The sequence below is a fragment of the Bombus pyrosoma genome, linkage group LG13 (genome assembly GCF_014825855.1).
Source record: "Bombus pyrosoma isolate SC7728 linkage group LG13, ASM1482585v1, whole genome shotgun sequence".
NCBI lineage: Eukaryota > Metazoa > Arthropoda > Insecta > Hymenoptera > Apidae > Bombus > Bombus pyrosoma.
Genome location: NC_057782.1, coordinates 5,089,481 through 5,116,140, shown reverse-complemented (window position 1 = coordinate 5,116,140; position 26,660 = coordinate 5,089,481). Strand labels below are relative to the sequence as shown.

At 45.1% G+C, this 26,660-nt stretch overlaps 1 protein-coding gene across 7 annotated transcripts in view; it reads left to right on the top strand.

Moving 5' to 3' along the window:
* The first annotated feature begins 369 nt into the window (after positions 1-369).
* The window catches only part of LOC122574111 (probable nuclear hormone receptor HR38), a 41,724-nt gene continuing 15,433 nt past the window's right edge, over positions 370-26,660 (top strand). Inside the window, exon 1 of one of the 7 annotated variants that reach the window (XM_043741280.1) lies at positions 370-1,210. In XM_043741280.1, the coding sequence (XP_043597215.1) occupies positions 1,120-1,210 (91 nt within the window). In that variant the 5' untranslated portion in view covers positions 370-1,119. Of the gene's footprint in view, positions 1,256-1,343; positions 2,307-6,898; positions 7,315-9,505; positions 9,638-26,660 lie in introns of those variants that run through there. The other 6 variants (XM_043741281.1, XM_043741283.1, XM_043741277.1 and 3 more) reach the window with 6 other exon arrangements.

Sequence of the window (26,660 nt, the reverse complement as noted above, 5' to 3'; positions counted from 1 at the left end):
TGTTCCCTTTACGAAAAACCGAATCAAGAGCAAGAAGTAGAGAAAAGAAGAAGAAGAAGACGGATACGAAGTAAAAGAAACAGAAGAAAGGATGATCCATGTACCGGTGTTAGGTCGGGTCGGGTTGGATTAGGTCGACTTGCGTGGGGTTGGATATCCGGGTGGAGGGAGATGGGTGATCGGTAGGTGGCGTGCTGACGTCACTATAGCGGCATCATCAGCCGCGTGGGCCAATAGGGACGCTCACTCGAGCCAGGTCCATCGATCCGCCGGCTGCTGTCGTGTGTGTTTATGACGTCCAAAGGTGACGTCATCGTTAGCGCCGTTCGCCGCCGCCGTCGCTACACACGCTACGGTTTTAATATAGCGGAGGAACGCGCGCGATCCGGACTCAGTTACGCGGCGGCCGGCCACCCGTGCGAGAGCGTATCGTTTTCTTGTAAAACTTGTCCGCGCTGTTTTTCACTCTCTGTCTTTCTCTTCTCTCTATTTATTCTCTACGGTTTCTCCTTCCTTTCTCTTTCAAATTTTCACGTATAACGCGAATCGTTGTCGATTCGCGGCCATCGATCTTGTCACGGCTTCTTTTGATCCGTTTTGTCAACGAATTGTGTATCAGTTTCGTGTGCTAAACGGATCGTGAATCGTGAGACAGAGCGTGTCAAGTGCGAGAAAACTGGGGATTACACACGCGAGCGAGGAAGAAAAGGTGGTGCAGCCAAGGACGTTTGTGTTTGAGTTTCGCGTGACCAACCAGAAAGAGGGAGGCTACTAGCGCGTTTCGAACGCGCGTGGTTCCGCGGGTACGGGACTACGGTGTGTCCTCGTGTAACGTTCTGACAGCTCCCACGTTGAGCTGTGCTCCTCGCGAAACGCGACACAAAGAATCGTTCCGCTTGGATATTTTTTTCGGAGAACGAGAGCTTCGGAAGCTGCTGTTCGTAGAGAACGGTGTACGACGAGCCGATGCGGAAAAGATTCGTCGATAACATCGATTCAAACGGTTCGACGATAATTTTGAAGAACGCCACGACTATAACAGTGAGAACCATGTCGCCCATGAGGACGGAGGAACGATAAATTTCGAACGAACGTGGGCAACATATAACAGGATTCTGCATGCGAGAAGTGTTCGAGCTTCTCGGTGGAGTGCTGACCTCCGAAGACGTTTTCCGGAAGGATTCGTCTAGCCTTTCGACAACGCAGGCAGGTCGGTGATACACGTGTGTCATCCACTGTTTTTCGTGTGTTATGGGTGAGTTGTGTGTGTGCGACTTTCAACTGGATCACGTTATAAAGCACGTACCTGTTCTGTTTATTATCCCGTTTCTCGTTTTCACCTACATCGATAATGATACAGTCGAGGAATTCCACGTTCCTGTGACTGATACACCCGGTGTTTACGAGCCGTGAGAATTATCGACTGTGAGTTATCCCCTTTCACTCTCACCCGTCGCTCATCATCGTTTACTCGTTCACTTCACTTGTTTCTCGCGGATGCTTTCGCCTCATGAACATCCTCGAACGGCCTAAATCATCGAGAGATCAATCGTAATCATCACGAACTGACGATTAAAAAGATTTGGGATATCGATGTGTTATTTGTGTCGTGTAATACCCAGACGATCCATCGATTTGAAACATCGCAAACTTGGCGCGATTCTCGCGTTATCTCGTCGAGAGCCGGGAGAAGGCGCGAGATCAGCTGTTGTCATACCAAACCACGTGTAACTTTTCGAACTCGCTCTTCCATTTAGCGTTCTGATCGCGCACGTGCGCGCTTGCGCGGCCGCGCCGTGCACAGGAGCGAGAATCTGGCCGACAAAGAAGGAAGCAAAGAGAAAGAAAAAAGAGTGAGAGATCGTTCGTCGTAGGATGGTCGCGGTCGTTGTGGCCGTCGATCGTCGTTCGCGCGCCGCCGTGGGCATTTGAAAAGAAAAAGAGAGAGAGTCACGGGATCGAGGCGGGATCCCCGGAGTATACGACTGGATTTGGTGAATGAAACGACTAAAAACGAAGCGCTATAGTGCTGATCGTACGTGCGATGCGTACCGTGGAGGATACAGCCACGGAAGCAGCCGCAGTTAGTGCTGCGACCACCCATCAGCGTGCTACCACTGGCAGGCATCTAGTCGTCGATCACAATCACGATCGCGATCACGATCAACCAGATCGATCGACGACGATCCATCTACCGACTACACCGTACCACCCGGTCACCATTGCGGCGGATACTAACAACAATCATGACCATCATCGGAACTTCGAGCATCACGCGGCTCAACGTCACGATCACTGGAACAAGTGTAAGTCACCTAGTACAAAAAAAAAAACCAAACAGAAAAAGAAAAAAAAGTGGGAGAAAATGAAACAAAGACCTTGGGACCGTCCTATTATAGTTGGTAAATTCATCGTTTACGAAGAAATTGTACAATGCTCGCTGATGGCTGGCTGGTTGTGGTTAAAAGGTGGTGGTGGTGGTGATGGTGGTGGTGACGGTGGGATTAATGACGATTATCGATGAAGAAGATGGATCGACGTGTTGTATTCTATTTTAATGTTCACGTACTGTTTTAAATTGCTTGTCGATACGTAATCGGATTCGATTTATTTGTCCTTCGCCGACGAAGGATAGTTTGGATGATAGAGCTTTAGAACGTGGTCGATCGAATCGACCAGAGATCTAAAGACAATAGTGTGCGCAATAAATTCGCGTGTACGCTCTTAGGAAAATGAGGAAGGTTATTGGATATGGCATTAAAGAGGAAAGAGCGAGCGAAATGGAGATGAGGTGCGAACGATAGAGCGAAGGGACAAATTGCCCCCTCTAGTCGTTTCTTCTTAGCCAATCGATTCGAGCTGTGAAAAGGATCTAGAGGCTGTAGCTCGTGGATTGGCCGCTAACGTTCCTCCAAGGGAACGGATCAATTCTTTTTCAAAAGAAAATCTTAGCTCTCAACTTTCATTCGCGGACATTTTATCCATTATGTTTCTATCCTATGTTAGTTTTATTTTAAAATCACCACCATCATCGTCGTCATCTCCCTTCTCGAAACAATTTTCAATTAATCGCAATTTTTTAAATCTTTACGAATGAACTTAGATCAGTTTTGTGAAACCATCTGCGCACCTATAAATTATTCATTCGCCCTTGTTTCTTCAGACCTAGCGACAGATTCCATATTCAAGAGCGGTATAAACGTTCGATTCGGTATAGCTTGCATGTTCGATAGGACACTTTACAGGTGTAATCAGTACGTTAAGGTAAATATAGTCTGGCAGTCGGCCGAGTGCATGGCAGGCGTTTCTTTTCCGCGTACATACTTGGCCCGCACGAGACCTGTCCGCGCAGGAAAGAAGAGAGTACGCGAACGAACAAATATAACCAGCGTGTAGCGAGCGAGTGCAGGTGCGGCCGCTGGTTCAGCTGCATTGTGCCGAGTGTTGCCCTGTGGCTGCGTAGTCGAATTGCGAAAACCGATTGTCGGGTTCGCCTGAGAGTAACGACCGTGACAATGGTAAATCAACAATTATGACTTCCGCGGGTTAAATGCCTGCTTGTGTCGCGGCACCGTTAAAAGTCGCCATCGCGCTATCGATAGCCGATCGGCTGTCAGTCTAACCGTTACGTGGGCATGTAATTGCGATATACGCAGGCTTCGTGGGGGCAGAAAGAGAAAAAAAAAAAACGAACACGCTGGTCAATCCAGGGGAGCAAGAATTGATAAACATATCGAGATCGAGAAATCTAATCAGTCGAGGTGACAGTCTCTCTCGTTTTCCCTTCTCTTGGCCATAAAGAAACTCTCGGCTCGAGAATGGTTTGTCCGTGGAAAATCATTGGTTTACGGGTAACCAAGTGACACGTGTCGTGAGAGTGTATTACGTTAATAGTAATAGGCTTTCGGAATAACGCACTGGTTGCCGTTTCACAGCGCAAGTAGTTAGGTGCAATCAGACTCAGACATTAGCGAGACGTGCATTGCCGGCCGTCTGAGCTGGCACGTCTGTAACTACTTAATTCTTTTTAAAAGCTCGGTGAACGCGCAGCGTCGCCGTCAGTCCTCCTCTCTATAATGATATTGCCCGTAATCGACGATAAAATCCTCGCTCGGTTATAACCCGTAAAGGCGAGAGGTAATTTATTTTATTATGAATAATTATTATATTGGTAATTCATAATAGGGGTGTGCACGGCGTACACTTCGCTAAGTAAAGGATAATATCCTATTATGATAGGTAATACTACGCTATCGTAGAAAACTATTAACAAACATCTACATATAGAATTACGCGAATTAACGAAAATATCTCCGATTTGACATGGATTTCTTGAAAATTCGTGATTTTTTTGTGTTTGATCGACGTAAAAAGCTCGCGTAACGGTTTAACGGTGAGGTCAGATATACGAAAGTGCAATCGAACGATTCAATCGATCGGCCGAAATCGTTAGGCGACGAAGTGAAAATAATCGGCATCGTTCGTAGAATCGTAAAATTGGATAGTATTTTGACGGCAAGTGCCCGTGGTACGGACAGCGCTTCCTAGAGGCCAATTGCATTGTTTTACTGGGCAAACTAAATATACGTGCGAGGCAAGCGATCCGCGGGTGCTTGGCTGGGACACAAAGGCGACCAAAGAAACGACGAAGACGCCGTGCATCACGTGCCGTTACACTTTTCACGTTTTCGGCGTGCTAGAACGATGAACGACCGACGAGTCACCCGCGTGCACGACGCTGCGTCTAACTCGACGTCCACGTTCCCGGAATGTAGATTGAAAAACAGAGAGCGTTTCATTTCGGTACCACCTTTGGTATCATGAATCATCCTGTCGATTAAAATGTATAAGGCGTTCGCGACGATCTGGTACTACGATGTGTAGTACCATTGGATAATGTATGTGAATCAGTTGATTCGTTCCGTTTAGAATATCTTTCTGTGATTTTGTTTTCCTTCCCGAAAAGTGCTTTTCGAAGTACATAACCGCAATTAATCTCGTAGAAGTATTATGGAAATACGCTGTCGGGGTATCGACATTGAGGCGTCGAATGAAGGGGCCCGATGTCATCAGGCGATGACAGGTTCTTGCTGGAAACTAAGCTCGATTGCGGCGTTGCGTTTTTCATGAGGCTGCGGTTATGCGTGGGAGGAAATTGGCTGTTATTTCCGGCGCGAGACATGCGATCAGGAAGCGACCTCAGGAGCTCGCGGGCCGAAGGAACGAGGGTGAAAAGACGCTGCTTAGGTGGGCGGTTCTGAACGATTCATATTGCATAAATGCTACGCCGCTTCTTCAATTATGTAACGGTTCCTCACTCGATGTGACTTATGCCGTGAAAAACTTTCATCGAGCGTGTAACGAACACGTTTCGAAGCGGGTTTCACGGGAAAGAAAAGAGCTGTACGGTATTGGCCGATAATTATAATTAATGGAAACCAATACTCGTCGATAAACAACCAGCTCGTAGTAATTTAACGTTGCGTAACGTCCAATTGCATGATCATCATGAACGTACGATGGAAGTATGAGACGGAAAACATACGAACGAGTACAATCTCCAAGGGAAAAGCGTTTAAAATGAACGAAGTCTGGAAAACATCCGTGTGCGTAGACGGGTCTGTTTTGCATACGCGTTTCTCCGTGTCGCGAGACCGGCAGAACCTGATCGCCCGCCGGATACAGAACGCATTCGCTATGAGAAAGAGAGATTACTCGAGTCGAGCGTAATGAGATTGTGACTCGCATAATGACTCTAGGATCGATAAGTGACGTTGATGCATATGAACGCGCGTGCCAGCAGTGAAAGGGTCAGTAGTCAGACAGTGGCGCTATAAATACCGGGAGGACTTGATTCGTTGTGTTTTAGCACGGTTGATTAACGACGGATCGATAGCAATCGCGCATTGCTTCGATTCGAGGAAGGGGCAAAGAAAGAAACACGGCGTCCTGGAAGAAAGGCAACAAAATGTATAATTGAAGCGTCGTATGCGACGTACGTAACGTCGCTTTGACGAGACTGGGCCGCATGCTCGGCAGGTTTATGGTAATTCGGGCGAACCGAGTAAAAATGTGTAACGCGACTGGCTGACGCGCGACCTTGTTTCACCTGAAATAGATTTCACCGCGCGGAAACGTATTCCGCGCGAGTTTTGACGCCGTTCGAGCGGCAAGCTATAATTTCTCTCCGTTACGCGCCGTCCATCTGAGGATCGATCGTTAACACCGAAAGAATTCCTGTTTTCGTGAAAATTCTCCCGACTTGACGCATAGTATTTCTAATTATTCGTGGAATATAATTACCATATCGCCATATTCGTCGGATTTAAACCACTTTCGTTATTTACGATGCTACAGCACGCGTTTTCGCGTTACGGAATCTCGGCTGAAGCCTTCGATTGATGGATGTTTCCGGTCGGTAAGGACGATATGTATACTCTGCACAATGTAATAATATATTTTCACCGGTCTCCTGCGTTTCTCGGTAAAGAACACGCGTCAGACGTCGCGTGCAGCGTTTTCGCGTCTACGTAAAACGCGTCCCGAAATTCCACCTACGGTAAACTTGTTTGCGCATTGATTACGTTACACGGACGCAATCAGTCCGCCGAGATTTACATAGTCGAGTGTCTTTTTAATCGATCACAGCCTCGAGAAACCAGCCAGTCGTCCCTCCTGTGAAAGAATACATAACGAGGTGGATAGGTGAGCGAGTATTCCCTCGCGGTGGCTAGTTTCATTCAAACTTGACGCACGACGCCGCTTTCGCGCGCAAACTCCGTGGCGTCGCGACGCTGCCAGTCTCTCTCTGGCATTAACTCTGACGTCACTACGCCGCCCCCGTCCGTCATCGACCGACCGACAGCACAACGACGTCACACGCACCGCCAAGGACGACGCTATTTCGGGCGTTATGCATTGCCGTCCTCGTCGCCGTCTTCGCCACCACCTTCGACGCTGTCGTCGTCGTTGGCGACCGGTGGGGCCGTCAATATCGCCGCGTTTTCGCCTCCAGTCACGAGATTTTCTCGAGTTTTCCGCGTCATCACGCTCCACGGAACGACCACGCGGCTCGTTTCGTCGCGAATCGCGGAATCACGTCGTTGGCTCTCGATATTACCTGGCCAACGATGACACAGTGAATACAACCGTCGACTCTGTACCGAGTTTCGAGTGTTTACCAGAAAATTTCAAACGTGCTTGTGCTTGTCATGAAGACGCTAGAGTTTTTATGCGTACCACGGAACCAACGACGCGTCAATCCGTTGCTGATCACTTTCCCATCACAGCGGTGTCCCGCTTGTTGGAAATGAGGTAACTTTTAATCCGTGAGTCTATTTCGAATAGTTTTTTTTGTTATCTATTTGTAAGAGACTTTCTATGTGCGCCGAATGATATAACGATCGGAGACCTGTTTCAGAGTACAGGTTCTCCGATGATCGTTGATATCGTGATGATGAATGAGAGGTTCTCTGAGTAAGCGTCAGCTACTAGATGTTGACTGTTTACGTAACATGGTACCATAAATACCATGAATATCTCAATCAGACAATGTAATAATACTTTAAAGCTGGATCACAAAGTGTTTCCCGCCTACTTATCAGTTAAACTTAAACCACCTATTTAAAACAAAGACAGATCCCTCGATAACATTCTCTCGACAAATCTGTCGTTACAAAATTTTTTGATATATCTTTAGATTGCTATCAGCGAGAGATCACTGACCATTCACGCGAAGCATCGAGTTCAATCCGCGACCTTGGAATTCACGCGTCACGTGGAGTCCGTCATTTTTGAGGAGGTGTCAGGGTTGCATCGTCGCGCAATCGTTTCCGGGAAAAGCGGACGTGGACCGCGAAATAGAAGTGAAAATCGCGGAGGGAGGAGAAGGGCGGTCGTGGCGCGTGCGATAATCAGCAGGAAGGATTACCGTGCCCGTTTGCTCGCGTAATAGGCGGCGTGGCAGTGGCTAAATTTAATACACGCGAACACAACGATGTTCAGGATTAGCGCGACTCGGCTGGGTTCCGCGTGACGTTGTACCACGGAAAAACGATGACGCGGGACGCGGTGGAGGCGAACGGTGGCAGCGGCTTGTGCCAAAACAGAGCCGTGACGACGCATCGCGAGCGTGCTTTGACGCGAGCTTTTTGTACCGTCGCGTTAACGTAAATACCGATACGATGCCAGTCCTTGGTGAATGACCGACCGGTGAAAAAAAGTTTCCATCGATTGTGCACAGAGAAAATGGGGCGGAGTGGGTGCGGCGTTGATTGCAAGACGCCTGGAATGTAGTTCAAGGTGATATTTCGGGGGTGTTGCTAAGTGGGTATTAAGTATGTGCCAAGTTGCTTGGGTGATTGGTATTGGAGGGCGATGGTAATTGAGAATTAGGAATGTTGATGAGGATCGATTGTTATCGGATATTTGGATGTATTAATAGACGTAGAAGCTTGGCTAATTGATATTGTTAAAATAGTCAGTGATAGGGTACAATAGTTGGGTATATGACTCTTTAAAAGTAGGAGTTAGAAGATTTGCAAGGAAGATTTCGATTGATCGGAGATGCGGCCACTATTTCCTTCACTTTCTCGTCGTAAATATAACGGCACTTTTATCCGCTTCGAAGTAAGTAACTATGTGATGTCATCAAGTAAATATGCAAGAGCTGTCAAGGGAAAAGGAGGATAGGTTGCTCGGAGAGCAACCGGTTGTCATGTGCTTCTCTTCTAAAATTTTTCACGTAGTAACAGGATAATTCGTTGAAAATTCGTTTCTCCATTGGTGGCCGCAGGAATTCTCATCCCTCGTAATTGTCTTCCAGCTGACCTGAAAATAAGAGTATCGGAACGTGTGTTAGCTAGTTGGTGCCACTGACGAGGCGGTCTGTATTGATTCAACGCAGTAATCTGGTTGGCTTAACAAACGTGCAAATCAAACATTTTCCATGAGTGAACCGAGGTTAACAGATTTTGGGCTGGCCGTTAAACTTTGACGTTTGAATAATTAATGAAATGTATGTATACTTGATCCGACAAGTCCAGGAATATTTCCCTTGACGACGCTGGCAATTTTTAATCTTTAATCTCTCGATTACTTGATCGACAACATGACCTATTTGTTTGCCCGGCTTCATATATGTATATATATGAATATATATATATGATATCATATATGATATATATGAATATATATATATATATATATATATATATATATATATATTCGAAGGTATTTTTTATAAGTATGTAAATTTATCCACTTCCTGCGGTACATAGGCGACGTATCGTTTAATTTTTATGTAAGAAAGCTATCGCACTCTTGCCGTGACCTCGCCGGGGAATGCTCTGGACAGTTATATGAAGCGTTGTCGATTAGCTATCGTCAATACCACTAATAAATTCTTACGCTTTTCTATTCTATCTCTCGTCACTGATTTATAATTCTCCTTTAGATGTTGCAGTATAGAACAGTATTGCGTCGCTAATGCCTCGAAAGTTGAGTCATTACCATTACTAGTGACGCATAATGTTCGTCTTTCGAGCTTTATTCAAGCACGTGAGGAATACCGACCATCGAAACGTACAATCTCGAGAAGTCGACCGGGCGGTGCGTAAATTCCGCGGAAGAAGTCAAGGTCAGTGTGGAGGTAGCATTGTAGCCGCACCGATCTTAGGCAAGTTCCGTTAAAACAGTTTCTGGCTCTCTAGTAACTACAAGGAAATTCTTCATCGAGGAAAATTCGCTAGAACGATTTTCGATTTCCCAGTCGCGATATTTCAAGCAGTTTCAAACCGATTCGAGGAAATCCAAGTTATCTGTTCCCACACAGGATCACGATATTCGTTATCGAAAATTAACTGTGACTGAAATAACCTCCGATTGTGTTGTGGGATCGTTCAAAGGCTAATCAAATCATGTCAGATGCGGTATCGCGAAACCTACAGACCTCTTTGAAGTCGTGAAAAACAGTCGGTAAAGCGTAGCAATCGGGGCACCCCGTTTTCCACCCACGAACGAGACATGGGGAGAACGTCGATCGATGAACGGAACTGCGGTACAACAATGACGTCATCAACGACGTCGCAGTATGACGTCATTAGTTGAAAGGGAGGCAAGGGGTGGCGGTGTAGGCGATGGGAGAGGATGGGTCGAAAAAGGGTGGCAAGCAGCTGTGCAAGGGGGAGGACTCTGGCAGTGGGGGATGAAGTTTCTCGTATGACTGTGTGTTGACGATCCACACTGATATTGCATGCGTGGTAGTTCATGTACGTGCGCAGCTGAGTCCGTTTAACGGGGGCGAGCAAGGCCGTCGGTTAAAGAGGATAGACCACTGCGATATTGAGCGTCGAATTTTAACAGGTGGAAAAGGATGGGTTGGTTTAAATAACTCTCTTTGCTTTTCTGATAATTAAACTTAGCATCTTCATTGGGTTACGATCTTTTAATTGACATGGTAAAGATTGAAGAAGAACAACGAATTTGTGATTGCAAAAGCAGAGGGTTGCAAATCGAAGGACAGAAAAGTATTAAAAAGAGGAAAGCTATTGAATTTCTTTAAGGAAACGTTGAAACGCACAGAGCCGTGTAATTTTGGAGTATTTTAACGTGCCACGAGTAAAAATTTTTACCGCGATGTCGAAGTTCGATCGTAGAAAAGGCCTCGCGTTCGATTGTTTCGCAATGGATCGCGCGCGAACTCGGCCAGCTGGTGTTGATGCAGTTATCAGATGTATTGTCGTTCTGTTTTCCAGCTCGTGATCCAACGTCGAGCGTGTGTCTGCCCGCGCTTGATTTGCCCGAGCGACTTTGATCAGATAAAATTTCGTGGAATCGCGCTACGTGTCCCAATTTACGGGGCGCGCGCGTTTTCTGCTTTTCTCCACAGTTTCGCGTTCCGCGGACACACTGGGAAGCCTATCTTTCTCGTGAATCTGTGCTCCTCGGCTTTCCGTAAGCATGGCTTGTTTAACAACGATAAATTAGCGTGGACGAGAAAGAAGGGAAAAAATCCATTGAAAAAAGATAGGGCAATGAATTCAACCGGAGATTAATGGCGTACTGTTATTTGCCAAGGTGATCGCAGCTACTTTTTTAAGTAGCCAGTAAATCACGCGCTTATTATAATACGTATCTATAATTTCTCGAATAAAAGAGCGACAGCTTCGAATAGATTCTTTAAACTTTCTACCGATCCATTTAGTATCAGAATCTATCTAAAAATATTTGTAAATTCTGCTTACTTGATCGTCCAATGAAAATTTACAAAATTGCTCAGAGTCGAAGAGAACAGTATCGACGTTCACTCTCGTGCGGTAATTTTATCGGTGCCCAGACGTAACGCACAATTTGCAAACATTAACATTAACGAGACAAGTACTTCTGGAGGAACGTAAGTACAACTGGCTGGTAGCCATGAAGTGGTTGCAGCAGGTTGTGACTGATGCACGTCTTCGTCTGGCGCGATGAAAATCCGCTTGGTCGAACGAGGGAGAGGCACGAATTGGCTTTACGAGCTCGCCGGCCTTGAGGCCTCGAGGCCCAACGGGGTCTCGATCCGTCCTGAGTCGGTCACAGTCGTTCGGTATGCGGACCTCGATCTAAGCGACTAAATCACTCGTTTGCTTGTTGCACGCTACGCCACTCGTGTACGAACGATTCCTCTTACCGGTGTCTTCGTGGCATCCTCGCGGCATCTTCGCTGCGCGCTCGTTAACTTCCAGGCTTCAGGATTCCTGAATCGTTCACGTATGATCCCTGTTAAGCTGCCGGCATCGCTTCTGCACGACGAAATGTAAATTGGCTTACGGATGCTGGGTTGCATGTCGATATGCACAAGAGAATGAATTTCTGGAGAAACGTAAGAAAATTGCACGAATAAGTCACGTTCGATATGAGATGTACCAAGTAATTCGATATAAATTTACAATTATGGTTTATATAACAAGATGCGGAGAATAGTTTTCCTTGTATTAGGTCGATGACTCTAATATTAATTACAACGGTGTTGACGAATTTCGTTATATTCGCTTCAATCAGGTATCTGTTACCAATGCCAATTAGTTACATACACTAGCATGCGAATAAGTTTCAAACGATTCTGTAATATAATCCGTCGACGCGTACTCGACAAGATGAATGAAGAGAGGCCGGGAATCGTGAAAGTGTCCAAACTAACATTTGAATGAAAGCTAATTTCGATTTGACAATTATTGACTCATTTATGAGCTGCGGAAATCGTGCAGTGTTCTATTTAAAAAAAAAGTGGCTGACCTTTGCCACATCTCCGCCTACAATCGAACTATTTCTACCTTACTATCTTCCTCGTCAAGATATATCTACATGAATCGTCCGGTCCAACAAACCTACCGATTTATTAAACTTATTACAATAAATTATCATCAATATCACATGAAGGATATCTGCAAGCATCGTAACTTTCACTATCGTACAACCACTTGACGCAATTGATTTCTTTGAATTTATAACATGTTAGTAAAGCACAATCGTCTGCGAGGTACATCCACTTTATGCGCATCGGCAGACGGTCGATTTACGCGTGACGGGTGTTTGTATAGATCGTTCGGTATCGCGATTCTTCGCCAATAATGCACTGACATGACCAGGTTGTATCGCGCTGTCCAGCAGATTATCATGCCGCGTTTTCATCGATGATTTATGCACGGCGTTTCGATCGGATCGGACGTTCGTGTTTACATCCAATTATGTTCTAGAGGATGAACCCGCCTACAGCCAGGTGTTATCGAGCATTGCGTAGTTATCGAAGTGAGGATAAAGTGATTAACACTTACCACGAACTTGAAAGCTGCAGTTTCGGTCATTAGCAGTTATCTAGATGTAATTAGATGCATACAGCGGTTGATGGTGCTGTTCGACTCTTATATCACTCGCGCGCGGCTCTTTCAACTCGGCGCGTTTCTGATTATCACGACAAAAGACAGGTTTCGAGCATTGTACCACGTGGTGTGGGTGTCTTGCAGTGTCAGCTTCTAAAATATACGCTTTCTAAACAGGAACTAATTAGTTTACACTCGTTTCGTTGCCTTATAAACGATCCCCCGTAATTACGCGGGACGTGTAAGCGTAATTAATTTACGTCGATAAGAAAAAATGCAGTAGGTATCGCGTCACTTCCTGCTACCAGCGGAATATCTAGCGTGATGCTAGACGCTAATTGAAAACCGTAGGCGGTAATCATTTGAAACGCCAATAAATAGATATATACCGTCGAATTATTTTTACTGACAAAAATCCATACGCATTGACACAATAACATTCCACCCACTCCGATATCTCCTCACTTTATTTATTGCGCATAACCATAGATTTCGCTCTAATTCCCATCTACTTGACTAGAAAGCTCATACCTCCAACTTCTCCTCCCGTGTAAACTTTATTCGATTTCTCGTAAATCGACCCAATCGTCTCGTGGTCTTGGACCGAATCTGATCCGGACATCGTAATAAAGCGGTTAATATCCGTTAATTATGTTGGTCGTCTATCGCGCAATTAGATTCGCGTGCTATATAGCAAGACCGATCGAACAACGAGCTTTTCTCCCAGGCGGTGGCTATCAACGGGAGATCGTATCCCTGGTTTCGGGGTCACGGAACCTGCAGCTCGTTTCCGACCACGGTATGGGTGTCGCGTATTGCCTGCTCTGGCGCATACCAACCAGAGAGATCCTATCTAGCGCGTTGTCGCGCCGGCACGCACGCACACGTGCACGCTACCGCACGCCGCCACACGCTTCTGGCCTGTCTTGACTGCTGTTACTGCCGCTGTCTTTCCTTCTCCACTTCTTTCCCCCTTTTTTTCTCCTTTCTCTTACCGCTACCGCGCGTTGCCATTCCGCCGATCGCTACCAGGGGATCACCGACAGTGGAGAAATTTCAAGGAGAAATCGAAATCGATAGGGGATCGACCCGGAAAGCTGCTCTACGATAACGCATTTTCTCGGTTAGATTAAAGTTACGCGAATAGCAGAACGGGTTGCTTCGATTTTACGAGGGAAAGCGAAAAACCAACGATCTAGAGAAGTTTTTACACACCGCGGAGAAAGGACTGTAAGAAATACAGTTTTTCGTTTTCGTTGGTTTCCTTGAGAGTTTGAAAGATCGTAGGAGATTCTCAGATTAGTTTTTCTCGCGCTGTAAATTGGTGTTAAAATAGATAGTGCTTAGTAATTATTGACGGTGCATTTGAGTTAATACGTGTTCCATGGTATTGATAATTATTATTCAAGTAGTTTCACTATCGCTTATGGATTTTCGCGCTTAATGTCTAACTCTGGATAGAGTAGGAGGCGGAAGACAGTACCACGCATTTTCTCCACGCTTAAGAGACTCCAATTTTATCTATACAGTTAGCCTTTGAAAATCAATCTAACGATTTAACAATTTTCCACGTGGATTAAAGAGATGGTGTAGAAAATAAACAGAAAATTGGATCGCTCGGTTAAACCTGAGACGCGAGGAGAACTTGTTCAATGTCGAGGATGTTAAGGATGTACTCTGGAAAAAATATGTCTGAGCGGTCCAATGAGTCGATTCAGTGGATATTAACACGTCGAAGGGACAGCAACAGGTTCCCGTAGTGGTTGGTTTTCTTCATTAACGTTAATGCCAGGTTGCAGCTGATTAATGAAACTAATAACTCGCGTCGGCTTACGTGAGTGGCGCATTATATTTCGCGAAATTGTTTGACAGGTGGCACGTTGCGTTTCTTAATTCACATTGATTCCTTTGATTAATGAGCGGTATAACTCACTTGAAGCGGAGGTTGGCGGCTGCCTGTACGCGATATATATTAAGAAATCGACTCTTCTTCAGCCTGTTCTGGATCTCGAAATAATCGAGCTAAATATTTGATCGTTGAATGAATCGTGACGGTCATTGATAGCAGGCTCGTTTCAATTCACAATTGATTGATTAACACATGATGCAGAAACGGAATCTGTTCTGGTTGGAACATTAACCTATTTAAACGAGCCATTTCGAGACGCCGCTTTAGGGTTTGCATCGATCTCGCGTTTTTCTCCTCTCTCTTCTCGCGAACGCGAATAGAGGATTTTTTCATAACTTCATTATCTTGTTTCATTGTGAGATGTACACGTTGAAAAATATTTACGATAAAAGATTGGTTGTTTTCTCCGCGTTGTCTTACCAGTTGGGTAACTTGGTGATCGATTTTTCTTGACAACGCGCAAGGACGATCACTGAAGACGATTACCGAATAGTTGTATCACCCGGTTGCAGAGTTCGTCCTTCACCTTCAACCATTTCATTATGTTCGCGTATCTCGCCACGGCCCACCACCAGTTTCACCATCGATTTTCGTCGTCAGTTCTCGTACAACCTTCTCCAAGGGCATTCAAACCTTCAACATTTGCAATTTCTACACTTGCTTCTATTTTGTTCCACGATTTCTTTTTATTGTTCGACGATTTTTTCGAAGCAACGAATTTATTTCTTCATTTTCATTCTATTCGAGAAGTATCGCCTTTGTTCAAAATTAAAATCAGATTTATCATCTGGTAAATTATCGTAAAAGGATATTAAAACGTTATAGAATACCTACGCCACCTCCGCCTTGTTATACCGTTGAATCGAGCGTGTTTCCTCACAGCTGCGAACGCTTTTAAAAGTGGACAGAGACCGGCGGAGTTGCTCGTTCGCTCCTCGCCTCGTCTAAATTTACCGTGGCAATTACACGGATTGTAACCGGTTCCGACTTTGCTCATTGCGCTCCATTGACTCCGTACGAAATCCCGTACCAACTTTTAGGCGTTCTTTTGCAATTTTCACCCGTATCAGTAGCGTGTTTTCCAAAGAAACGCGTGTCCGTCTAGTGCGCACTCACTCTATTGTCGGATCTCCCCGTTTTTCAACGGCTTCAAAATCTTTGAGTCAAAGAATATGCATAATTTCGAATTCTATGCAAATTAATTCTCCACAGGGAGTTAATTTCTCTTTTCTTTTTTCGACCGCTTTCACTTTAATTTCTTACGTAATCATTTAGTCGAACGATGATTTGAAAGACACGTTTCCCCGTGCAAAAATCGATCAGCATTTACGAGTACAAGCCTAAACGTCGCTATAAAGCGTAAAGTAATAAGAAGCATGAAAACTCCGGAACAAGACGATGATTATGATATTAAGCATACGATGTAAAACGGTATACGATAATAAGCAACCACGTTGTCGGAGCTGAGAATGTACAAGAGAGCGCGTTGATGTATTAATTGACTGACAAGAAGAAAGTGATCACGCCCAATGGTAGTTACGCTTCGCGGCGAGTTATTCGAAAAATTCGATAATAAGAACTCTGTAGAAGGAAGAAAGGGAAAAAGTTGGCGGATGAAAAGTTCGAGACTCTCACGCTCTATCGGCGATGCTTGCCCACGTGTGTTGCTTAGATTTCGTAATGAAATTGCGGCCGCGACTATAATTTGCCCGGCGATGCACGAGCCTTTATCTGTTCGCATTCATCGCGTTACGATCGTGTCAGATGGGTTCAAACTACGGTCAGGCCGTCTGCATTGTGCCGGTCGATGATTATCTTTCGAGTCAAGTCGTTCGAGTGCCAAAGGAATCGGTATGGAACGGTTAAGTACTTCATTGGACGCGTCAACCCGATGGGAATTGCCGTTCCATAGAATAAAAGGTCTTTCCGTCATCGATAAATTGGATTCTAAATTCAGAACTTGTATCGATCAAAATCTGAATACCATGCTGGTATGTACTTCATCTTTGAGCGACGAGTATATTAAATCTTTCCAGCGAATAATAAAGATTACAAGCTTGCTACGGTAAACAGGAGGCGGTATTCACGAGTCCGCCAGTCACCCAAGGTGTTGCATTATTGAGACACGTGTATCGGATTTCCCAATAATTATAGATCACTCGTTCGTATCCCCTTGTGTTTATCGCGTTACACGGTGTCGGAAGAATTCACGGGCGTACCACCCTGTTTGCATTCTGACGAGCGATTGTCTTCCCCGAACGTGTTCAACACACAATATCGCTATTCCGGTTGCAAGAATAATACACATCGGTATCCAATGAAACACATCACGTATCAATACGTACGTGTTACTTACTTGTAGCCACTTACTTGGCACATACACGACCAACAGCCCTGCAATTACTCCCTCGTGGCGATTTAACGTATCATTAGTACGAGTTACGTGAGCAAACACGTTCGAGAGGTTCGCAGCGTTTACGTATTTCGTTACCTTGCTCCTGGCCGTATTTTACTGGGCGCGTGTGCGTATAGATATATTTTTGGTATCGGTAGAATAGACAACGAGATTGTCCAGCACCTTTCTGTGTTCATTTTTTTACTTCACTCAAATTTTCCTCAAAGTATACACTTCAAATGGATTTAAACCATTTTTCATTAAGTCACATTTCTATTCTATCTCGGTAGATATTCGGGTTATCGTATCTACGGATGATTAAAGTCGTAATGGGATGTTTTAGAAATTTCATTAATAGACTCTGGATATTTACAGGAAATTTGAAAGTAAAATGTACGTATGGAACACATATAATACGTAAAAGATCAGAGTAGTTGTCATAATATTTAGTGAATAAATGCAGATTTCATTTCTTTAATTGTATGTATGAAAACATTTACAATCTATTGATAAGAAATCACGAACGATCCAGAAAGGGAATGTCAGAAAGAGGGCGCCTACGTGTCTCGTCGATCGAAGTCCGATCCCAACGATCGTTGAGAAAGTTGGAGAATTCAGTCAAGTCACCTCCTAACGGGCTTACGCTTATTCTCTAAATCAGCGTCTGATTCGTTCGATACATCGAAAGATCGTCGATTTTGTCGCTTCCTCGAAGCAACGGATTTATTTATTCATTTCCATTCGAAGGGAGAGACTGGAAATTTCCTATCGCCAAATCGCCGACCGAGCCAAGAGAACAACGAGGAACTGGGAAGAAAGTGTGAAACGGTACTTTCGATTGACGCATCTCGATACGCTCGATTCGTACAAAGTGACGACATACATTGATCGTGAATTTGCATCCAAATGGTCGCGCACGAAAACCAAAAAGAGGGGATAGGAAGTAGATGGGAGTAGAAACGAAGAAAGAATTGGCAAAGCATGAGAAACGTTCGGCCCTTGAAGCGTGTTCCGTCGTCGTGCGATTCGCTTGGCGTGGCGTAGAACGAACATGCGCGCGCGAACGAGTCCCCGCCGCGGGCGATGTAGAAAGCTGGATGGGATTAGGGTACCTATTACGAGATTCGTTGGATTATGTCTACCTGTTCGTTGATTTCCGTACTCGAATTTGCCCGAACCTGGCAGACGAACTGCGTTCGATTTTATGGTGGGGATGTTGTAAAACATTACGTGAAAGCTATTTCGCCTGCGGATATCGTGAAAAAGATCGTGGAATTGATTTCGAGACTTCGCTATTCCTCGCTGGTTTTGATGCCGCATCGGTTATCGTATGGGAAAATCAGTAGATCGTTAAATGGATGCTAAACTGAAGGGTGAATAACGTGGTTTCTGTAATCCTTTTGTTTCTGTAAATGATCTAACGAAAGGAATGATTAATAGGATACGGTAGATCGAACGTTCTTGAAACGAGAAATTAATTGTTCGTGACACAGCGACGATGTATTAGTGGAGGGAGGAGCTAGGAACGCGTGTCTGACTAGTAACCGCTCATTCTACTCCACGCTTGTCCGCTACAGTGTTCGAAACGAGGTAACAGCTGCGTCGTTGTTTCATGTTTACAACATGATAAAAATTGATCGAGTCTTATTAGCCTGGGTCGATTCCACGACTCTGGTCGCTTTCTAGCCGACGCATTATCATAGTTCGCCTTAAACCGACATGTAACCGGCGAACACGTTGATGTTACGCGTTCGCCGCGGTGGCAAAAAGGCGTCAGCTATTTCAATTACGGTATCGTACGGCTGTTTCGATTTTCTCGTCGAGTGAGAGGAGAGACTTTAGAAAACAGCGACGGAAAAACCTGCTCGCTTAATCGATCTTTGATCGCTTAATCGAGCCAGCCGATGCTACCGGCTTGCGACATCCGACAGGTAGAACCAGACGCACAACCGAAGGACCGAATCGAGAAAGGCCTCGAGCACGAGGTTTCTTCGCTCGATCTAGCTTTTTGCGATAGATCGTCGATCCATCTCATCCCATTCCGTAATACCATACGCGGCCTCGCCGTGTATTTTTCTTGGACGGCCACGAATGGCAAACGAGATTCTTCTTACGCGTCAACCATTAGCGACAACGAATTTTTAATCGACACACGTTTATACGGGTTCCGAGACACGAAGTCAGTACCTTCTGGCAAGTTTCGAACGTGGATTTACGGCGTAGGATCGGACAAAGATCGCTCGGACTGATACTTGCTACAGGTTTCCCACGAACGTTTCTTCAGCCTGAGATTGCTTGGTATATTGCAACCAATACTCGTGCCACGAAGAAACCTGTCCGGTAAAGTTTCTTTTTGATTGAACACATACGCTTTAGCCTAAGTGACCCTATTAGTCGGTGGTTATCTTCCTTGTGACGTGCCGCGTAGACACGGTGACCCCGGTAAATCCTTTCTCTTCGACGTGTCGACCGGTTGCAGCCTCCTCGTGCATCTGACATTCGCGAGGTGGCAAGCACGTCTTCCACTTGGATCGCGTGTAATCGCGCGTGTCCCGTATTTATGCGTTTCGCTGGCAACGTCCGCCGTGTCTGATTTAACGCTCGAGACTCGAAGATCGGTGACTCGCTCGGTCGTAGTACGAAGAAATAGAATCCTTTAGGGACAACGAGTGAAATTGCGCAAGCGAGGAATCGCATTAGGAGTTGGTAATAATTTCGTCGTGCTTGCTTCTTGAAGGGAGAACGTGTTTCTTATAATTGATTCCTCGTTACCGTCGATCGTCGTGTCTACGATGAAAAGTGCGATACATCGGTCGATCGATGCAAAAAAGGAATTCCAGCGTTCCCGTTGATCGTTCAATTACACGATTTCGATGACTACACATCGAGAGAATATTGTCCTCGATCGAAGGAGGAACAAAAACCGTGAGCCCCCCACGATCAGCAGGCGTGAGACGTGTCTTGATGAAGCGCGATTACAGCCTCGTACGGCGTTGATTGAACCGATAGGGATCTCGCCGATGCTTTTTCAAGCCGACCGTTCGAGCCTGAACTCCTGTGGATCCGTCTTGTCTCCCGGTGATGGTGTAGCGTTGTACGCTCAAGACAAGCTGTCGTCGAGAACAGTTTGCGCGACGCGAACCTACAGGAATCACGTAATTGATGGGACCGTATGCGGTCTGGAACCTCTGGCGATCGTTATGCAGATAAACTCGCCAGCACGTGCCGCAACCGGTGCACAAATTAATTCTGTTTTCAAGTGACGCTTGTGCGTCGATTGCTTATGCCATCGAAGTGAATCTTTAAGGTTACATAATCGAGGCTAGTGCCTGTACACTTAAAAGTTTCCTCTCAACGATTAAACGGCATAGTCGTGTGGAGGACGATTGGTCGTGTTGTTGATTAGTGACAAGACTAATTGATATTGAAGCCGTCAAATGTATTTTTAAAATATTTATAAATATAATACAAGATACAGAATCAACCGTAAGTCGCTCGATACTGCTCGTTATAAGAATGTTCGATAAGAACGTTCGATACTAATTGATTCGCTAAAGACTGAGACTGAAAACTGGTCGTCTTAACGATCGCGTTTGTTTATTTATACTGGTCGGGGAAGTACTGGAAAGTTTAAATTCAACTTCGGCTGACGGTTGCACGTAGCGGCGACATTATTTTACGCGAGTTTGTTTACTATTACATTTTGTATATCCTAACGGTGTTGATACTCCAAGGCAAAACAACGACGTGATTCGAATTGTTCACTAGCTCATGTGCCGCTGCGTTCTTTAAAACGTTATCGAAATTGCAAGAAGAAAATCGAAGACTTGCAAATTCGGCATTAGACTGACACAATGGTAATTCGACTTTTCCTAGAACTAAATATAAATATTTCAAGCATCTCGTTGAATCAGTCGAGGAGATAATTCGCCGATCGAGCGGTAAACATTAATTAGAATGGCGGACTTCTCTCTCGGTTTGTATACTTTCAACCACGACGATTAGAAACCCACGCTCTCGAGAGGTTCTGCGAGAAGTTCCTCGACTGCTTCTCTTTTTCTCTTTCTCCCTCTCGCCCTCTATCGATCGCACTCGATTGAAATTCGTTTCTGCATCGAATTCGATGAAAGTATGTCGTTCCTAGTCGCTCTTGTGCGTGCGTACATCATCGAGATCTGGACGACGAGAGTGAGAGGACGAGCAACCGGTATCGTACGCCGCGACGGGGAAAGGAAACGATCCGTTCGACACGAATATACGCACGTACAGGCAAGGGAGTTACAGGGAGATGTTCGAGAATGTAACGTCGCTCGTTTCAGCAGGCGAATTCACGAGCGAATCGCACGCACGTGGACGCCGCATTTTATCACCGGACAGCGACGAATCGTGGTCGTCCTTGAGCGCTGCGACGATAGTCTCGCCTCGAGGACGTCTCATTCCAGCCTTAGTCGCGATTTATTCCTATGTGTTTTATTTCTGGAAATCGATGAGATTATGCGTGATAATCGCAAATTACCGATCGCGGTCGAGCCGTGTCGAAGACGCTTCGTTTCGGACGAATCACCGCTGGAAGATTCGACTCGCTGCTCGACGACTGAATGGACGAGAGTATTGAAACGGCCTGACAAATGTCAAGTACCGAAGAACAGAGCCTTGATTGTAATAAGGATTCGTGAATAGCGTAAAAGGAGGAATAAAAGAGGAAGGTAAAATGTGCAATAATTAGGATGCGATAACGAGGCTGCTATATATGTACGCGCTCAGCCTTGAGATGCTCGAAGCATGGCATAAATTCTTCGTATTTGCACCTGAATGTCTAATTTATGTAGCAGATAAGGCTTTTAGACTATGGAACAATTTATAGAGGAATATAAAGCCGCTCGAATGATCGACTGCGCCAATAAAATGGAATAAGTATCTAACGTAATCCTTTCACCGTGGAATTTCAACAGATTCACGAAACGCTAAACCGTCTAATTCCTTATTTAGCTTGCGACTCTCATAGAATCGGCGTACAATTATCTTCTAATCCTGAAGAATTCTTAACTCCAAATCTACCGACAAATGTAAATTAATACGATGCTAAGGTAACAAAAATCTAAGGAAATTTTTCGTTTCTCTTATTCCAAAAAGTTGCCAAAAAGAAACAATTTTAGCATCTGTGCGTCGTCTCGTACCAAGGCCTTAGCTTCGAAGCGATCGAGCGAGAAAGACTCACGCCAAATCTGGAAGCAATTACGAGCTCTGGAACGTACGTTTCACGCGTTGCAACGCATGCATCTCGTTCACTTTTCGTTCAGTTTTATAGATCTACCACATACGAACGCAAATGGATTAGTTTCATTAGTAGTCATCGAAAAATGGTGAACGTAGTATGACGCGCGTCCTACGAAACACGATAGCTAACACGTGCCGATAGAAAATCATTTATTAATATTCAAATAGTCGGTAATAAACGTTGGCTTCGTCTGGGGCCGTTTCCAGCCGAAACCTGACTAGTTTCGATCGGACGAAGTCGACTCGATCGCGATTAAGACCGGTTGAACCTGCCAAAGCGGACGCGCCAAACACGGCCCCTTGCATAACTGTCCACCACCGACCGTCGCGCCGAACGCGTTGAATCATCTCGCAACACACGCGTCTCTCTTTTCCTTTTTTCCTTAACGCAACGCGAACGAAAAGTGATTAAACAACTTCGTCAGAGCTTTTTTCTCAGTTTTCCGTGCATTATCGGTCCTCCACTGTCGCGTTTGTGTTTGAGGTAGAATCTTGATAATATTGTAATTACTAATTTCAAATCTAATTATCATAATTAACTAACTAAAAAATACGTTATTATCATTAATTATGATAGTAATAACCCAAAGACATGCGTATTTGAGCTGTTCATGCTAATTTTTGTCATACGTTCATTCTTTTTCTCGTTGGCATTCATTCTTTTTATAGATCAATTTTCCGTAGAGAAAACGAGTAATTATCGCAACGATAATTGTAACAGACATGGTGATAGTTTCGATGACGCGGAGTTAACATCGTGAAAGATTATAGATGGTGCAAAGTACTTTCCGACAGCAAACAAATTGTAACGTGGGTTTCCGTGTCGTGAAATCGGGGAAATACCCGATCCTACTCCGGAGATCTCGACGCCTGTCAAGGCACACGCTTCGCGATATTCTGCCGCGTCGCCTCTTTTGTTTTCCTCTCCATTCTTCGACCGAAGAGGAATCAAAGGATCGATATATGAGAGCGTGGAACACGCATGCGAAGATCAGGATGTGGGTGGAGCCGCGTCGTGCAGCCATTTTGCTCCCTACGCCATTCGTTTCGATACGCGTGAATCCGTATGTTCCCGTATCGTCGTCGTGTATGAATTTTTTAAACGTATCCCTTCTCTTTGGCTCGCTCTTCCTTCCTTGCCACCGAAGGATGACGAAATTATGTCGAATTTCACAACACGATGCGCCACTGGAAATATAATTGCAACGCTGGTAGCGAGCGGCACGGCTGGTTTTCTATTTGCTTATTCTTTCATCCGAAGTATGCAGGATGATTGCTTACGCGACGCCTAGAAAAAGTTGCCTACGTTCGGCCGCGTCCACGTTCCTCTTCGTTCGAGTCTTCTTTTTTCTTTTCTGTTTTTTTCACGCCTGTCGTCATTTTCTCTTTCCCGTTGTCCTTACTTACGAATGGTTTAATCGGAAGGAAAAAATAACGAGCGTAGGAATCGATGCTCGATTAAGTTAATAGCGAATTACGCGACGAAGAATCATTACTGACCCGTCGTGTTTGTTCTTCGTTTTCAGGCCGAGCGTCAAGACAGTCTCTCGTAAAATTCCATGGCCTGTAATTATTGTCCAGCACTTTTCTAGCCTGCTGATTTATGCATGGAGATTTTTGCTTGGCTCCCGCGTTCTCCCGCTCACGGATCGTCGATAATTTACTGCTCTGTCGGCCCGTCCGAATATCGGCGAACAACGATCCACCGCGCGACCATATCGCCGATAGAGATTTTTTTCGCGATGACTTTATGGCTGGACTTTCCCCAGGATGTACAGGGTGTCTCTGTAAACGGTGATTTTACCGTTGAACGTGATACACATTGTGTTTCGTGCGATTCGCCGGCGATTTTGTGCCACGGCTCGAGGCATCCACGAACAGGGGAAACAGCTTACATCGTTCCTGGGTATCCACGTTGCAGATACTTTCTCCTATCGTACGATTAGCAAATGGGGATATCCAAAAGTCATTAAACTTTATGAGAACCTGTATCTTTTTTTATTTTCTCGGCGGTTGTCTAGTACACTCACAATTACGATTCATCTTCCGTCAAAACGTACCCGAACTACGTCCATATACAACTTTCTCTTAAAAGCCTTCGGGAGTCTTCAGCGTCTAACTATTATTCTACAGTGCCATCTCTGCCTCGAAATCCACGAGAAGAAAATCCAAACTAGCCCGATTTAAAGAGAAAGCAAGAAATCTGGAAAGATTCTTCGCGATAAGAGTCCTAATCAAATCGTGCACACATGCAACGAGGGAAAAAGAGACGGTCATGCTTGCAACCATTACGGAATTCGTTGCACGGCGTTTGTTTGCGAGCCAGGATAATCCTGGCGCACCATCGAAAAGCCCAGTTATCGTCCTGTGTGTGCCACTGAATGCAGCCGGGCTGCATTGCAGCTGCACCCACGAGTCACACATCCTTCGTCGTGTCGTTCCCTTCTCCTTCTTCTTCCTCTCTCTTTCTTCTGCTCTTTCTTCTTCTTCTTCTTCTTCTTCTTCTTATTCTTCTCGGTCGTGTCACGGCATACTGTGTACCCTTCCCACTTCTTTATTCCACGGCGCCTGGCCTGTGTACACGCGTGGTGTGTGTACGTGTGTGCATACGCGCAGTGCACGCCGAGAGAGCAAAGGAGAGTGCTCCGGCCGGAGCTAAGCCGGTCTCACGGTAGTTCTTCGGGGTCAGGGGGCGATATACCTACCTACCTACCTATCAGCCTGGCTGCTCGAGCCTGCGTGTCGCAAGCGACTCTCCGTATCCTCCTTCTCTCTCTCCTCCCTCGCGTAGCTCGACGTCGAAGCTCTTCTTTCACCTCGTTCGACACCGTAAGCCGCACTCTAACCCGGACCACGCGAGCCGCGACTAGCTCGCGAGCGTTTCAAACGGCCTTTGTATTCTTATTGGCCGCGCTAGCTATCGAGCAGCCTTTTATCGGGAGAGGTCAATCCACCGAGAACGTATCTAATCTTTCCAGGGTATCTGGACAATTTGTTTCAGCTTGGCTTTCCTGGTCCTGCTTTCACGGATCCGTGATTCGATCCGTGTTTCTTCTCTCCTCTCCGTAAGCGTTGCATTTTGCTCCTTCTTCGAGGTTGTCGATCGAAGGATTGCGTTTGTAAACGTAGGAAACCGAACGTACTGTCGAACGTAGCAGATAGCGGCCTATTGGTTCGGCCAGTATCTTTCTATGTGGAAATGTTTATGATAGCAATAAAAGATACAAGCTGTGTGTTTTCTGTGAAATTGCAGTGAAATCTTTGTCGAATAGGAAAGGTAAATCCTCGAGGAATACATCCAGCGAAATGATTGTTTGACAGAGTGATTAGCATGTTGAATGGTTACGAATATTCTTCTATGATACGTTTTTTTTTTTTTTCGTTACGCGAAGGTTACCGTACTCGGCGAATTACGAAGCCGGTGATAATTCGGTCTCGGTGAATGGACTGCTAATGAACTGTCGAGAACGATGATAAGCACGTATCAGGCTTCGGATGGAACGTGATCGCGACACGAGGGTGACTCAGGATTCCCGGAGAGATTGTTGTAATCCTAATTGCGATGTCATCAATCTTTCACTAAATTCAGCGAAAGAGAAAGCTGCACCGAGTGCATACGCTGGACCAGTTTTAGAGTACACGTAGCATGGAAACTTTCAAATTATCTTACGTCCGATTCGACGATCCTGTGATTCATTCGACTTTCCACACTGTGAAAAGATATATGACACGGAACCATGCTAAATTAACACAGAAGAAAATATTTTATATTAAAAAATATTCGAAATTAACTCTTAAATAAATTACACGACACACGGATCATAAATATTTCTCGATATTCGAATAGTCGTTCGATTTGGATTACGGAAAAATTAAAACAAAATTTCATCTCCTATGAGAGCAAGAAAAAGAAAAAAGAAAATTATTTCAATTTAATAGTGAAAGTGTTAAATAAGTTTCGCGATGCCTTCAGGATACGACTGACTAAGAAAAATTAATAGTATAATCAGTGGTACATAGCTATTAAAGTTCGCCTCCTAATGGTAGGGAGATCGGATGATGCAGCATCTGCAATGATTAGTGCACATTAGGTAAGTGGGTCAAGATTTGAAATCAATATGATACGTGTACATGTATATGTACTTTATTAAAAAATGATCGAGTCGAGTGCGACAATACTAAAGAGCTGGTAACCAGCTTGTTTACTGTTCGTAAAATTTTG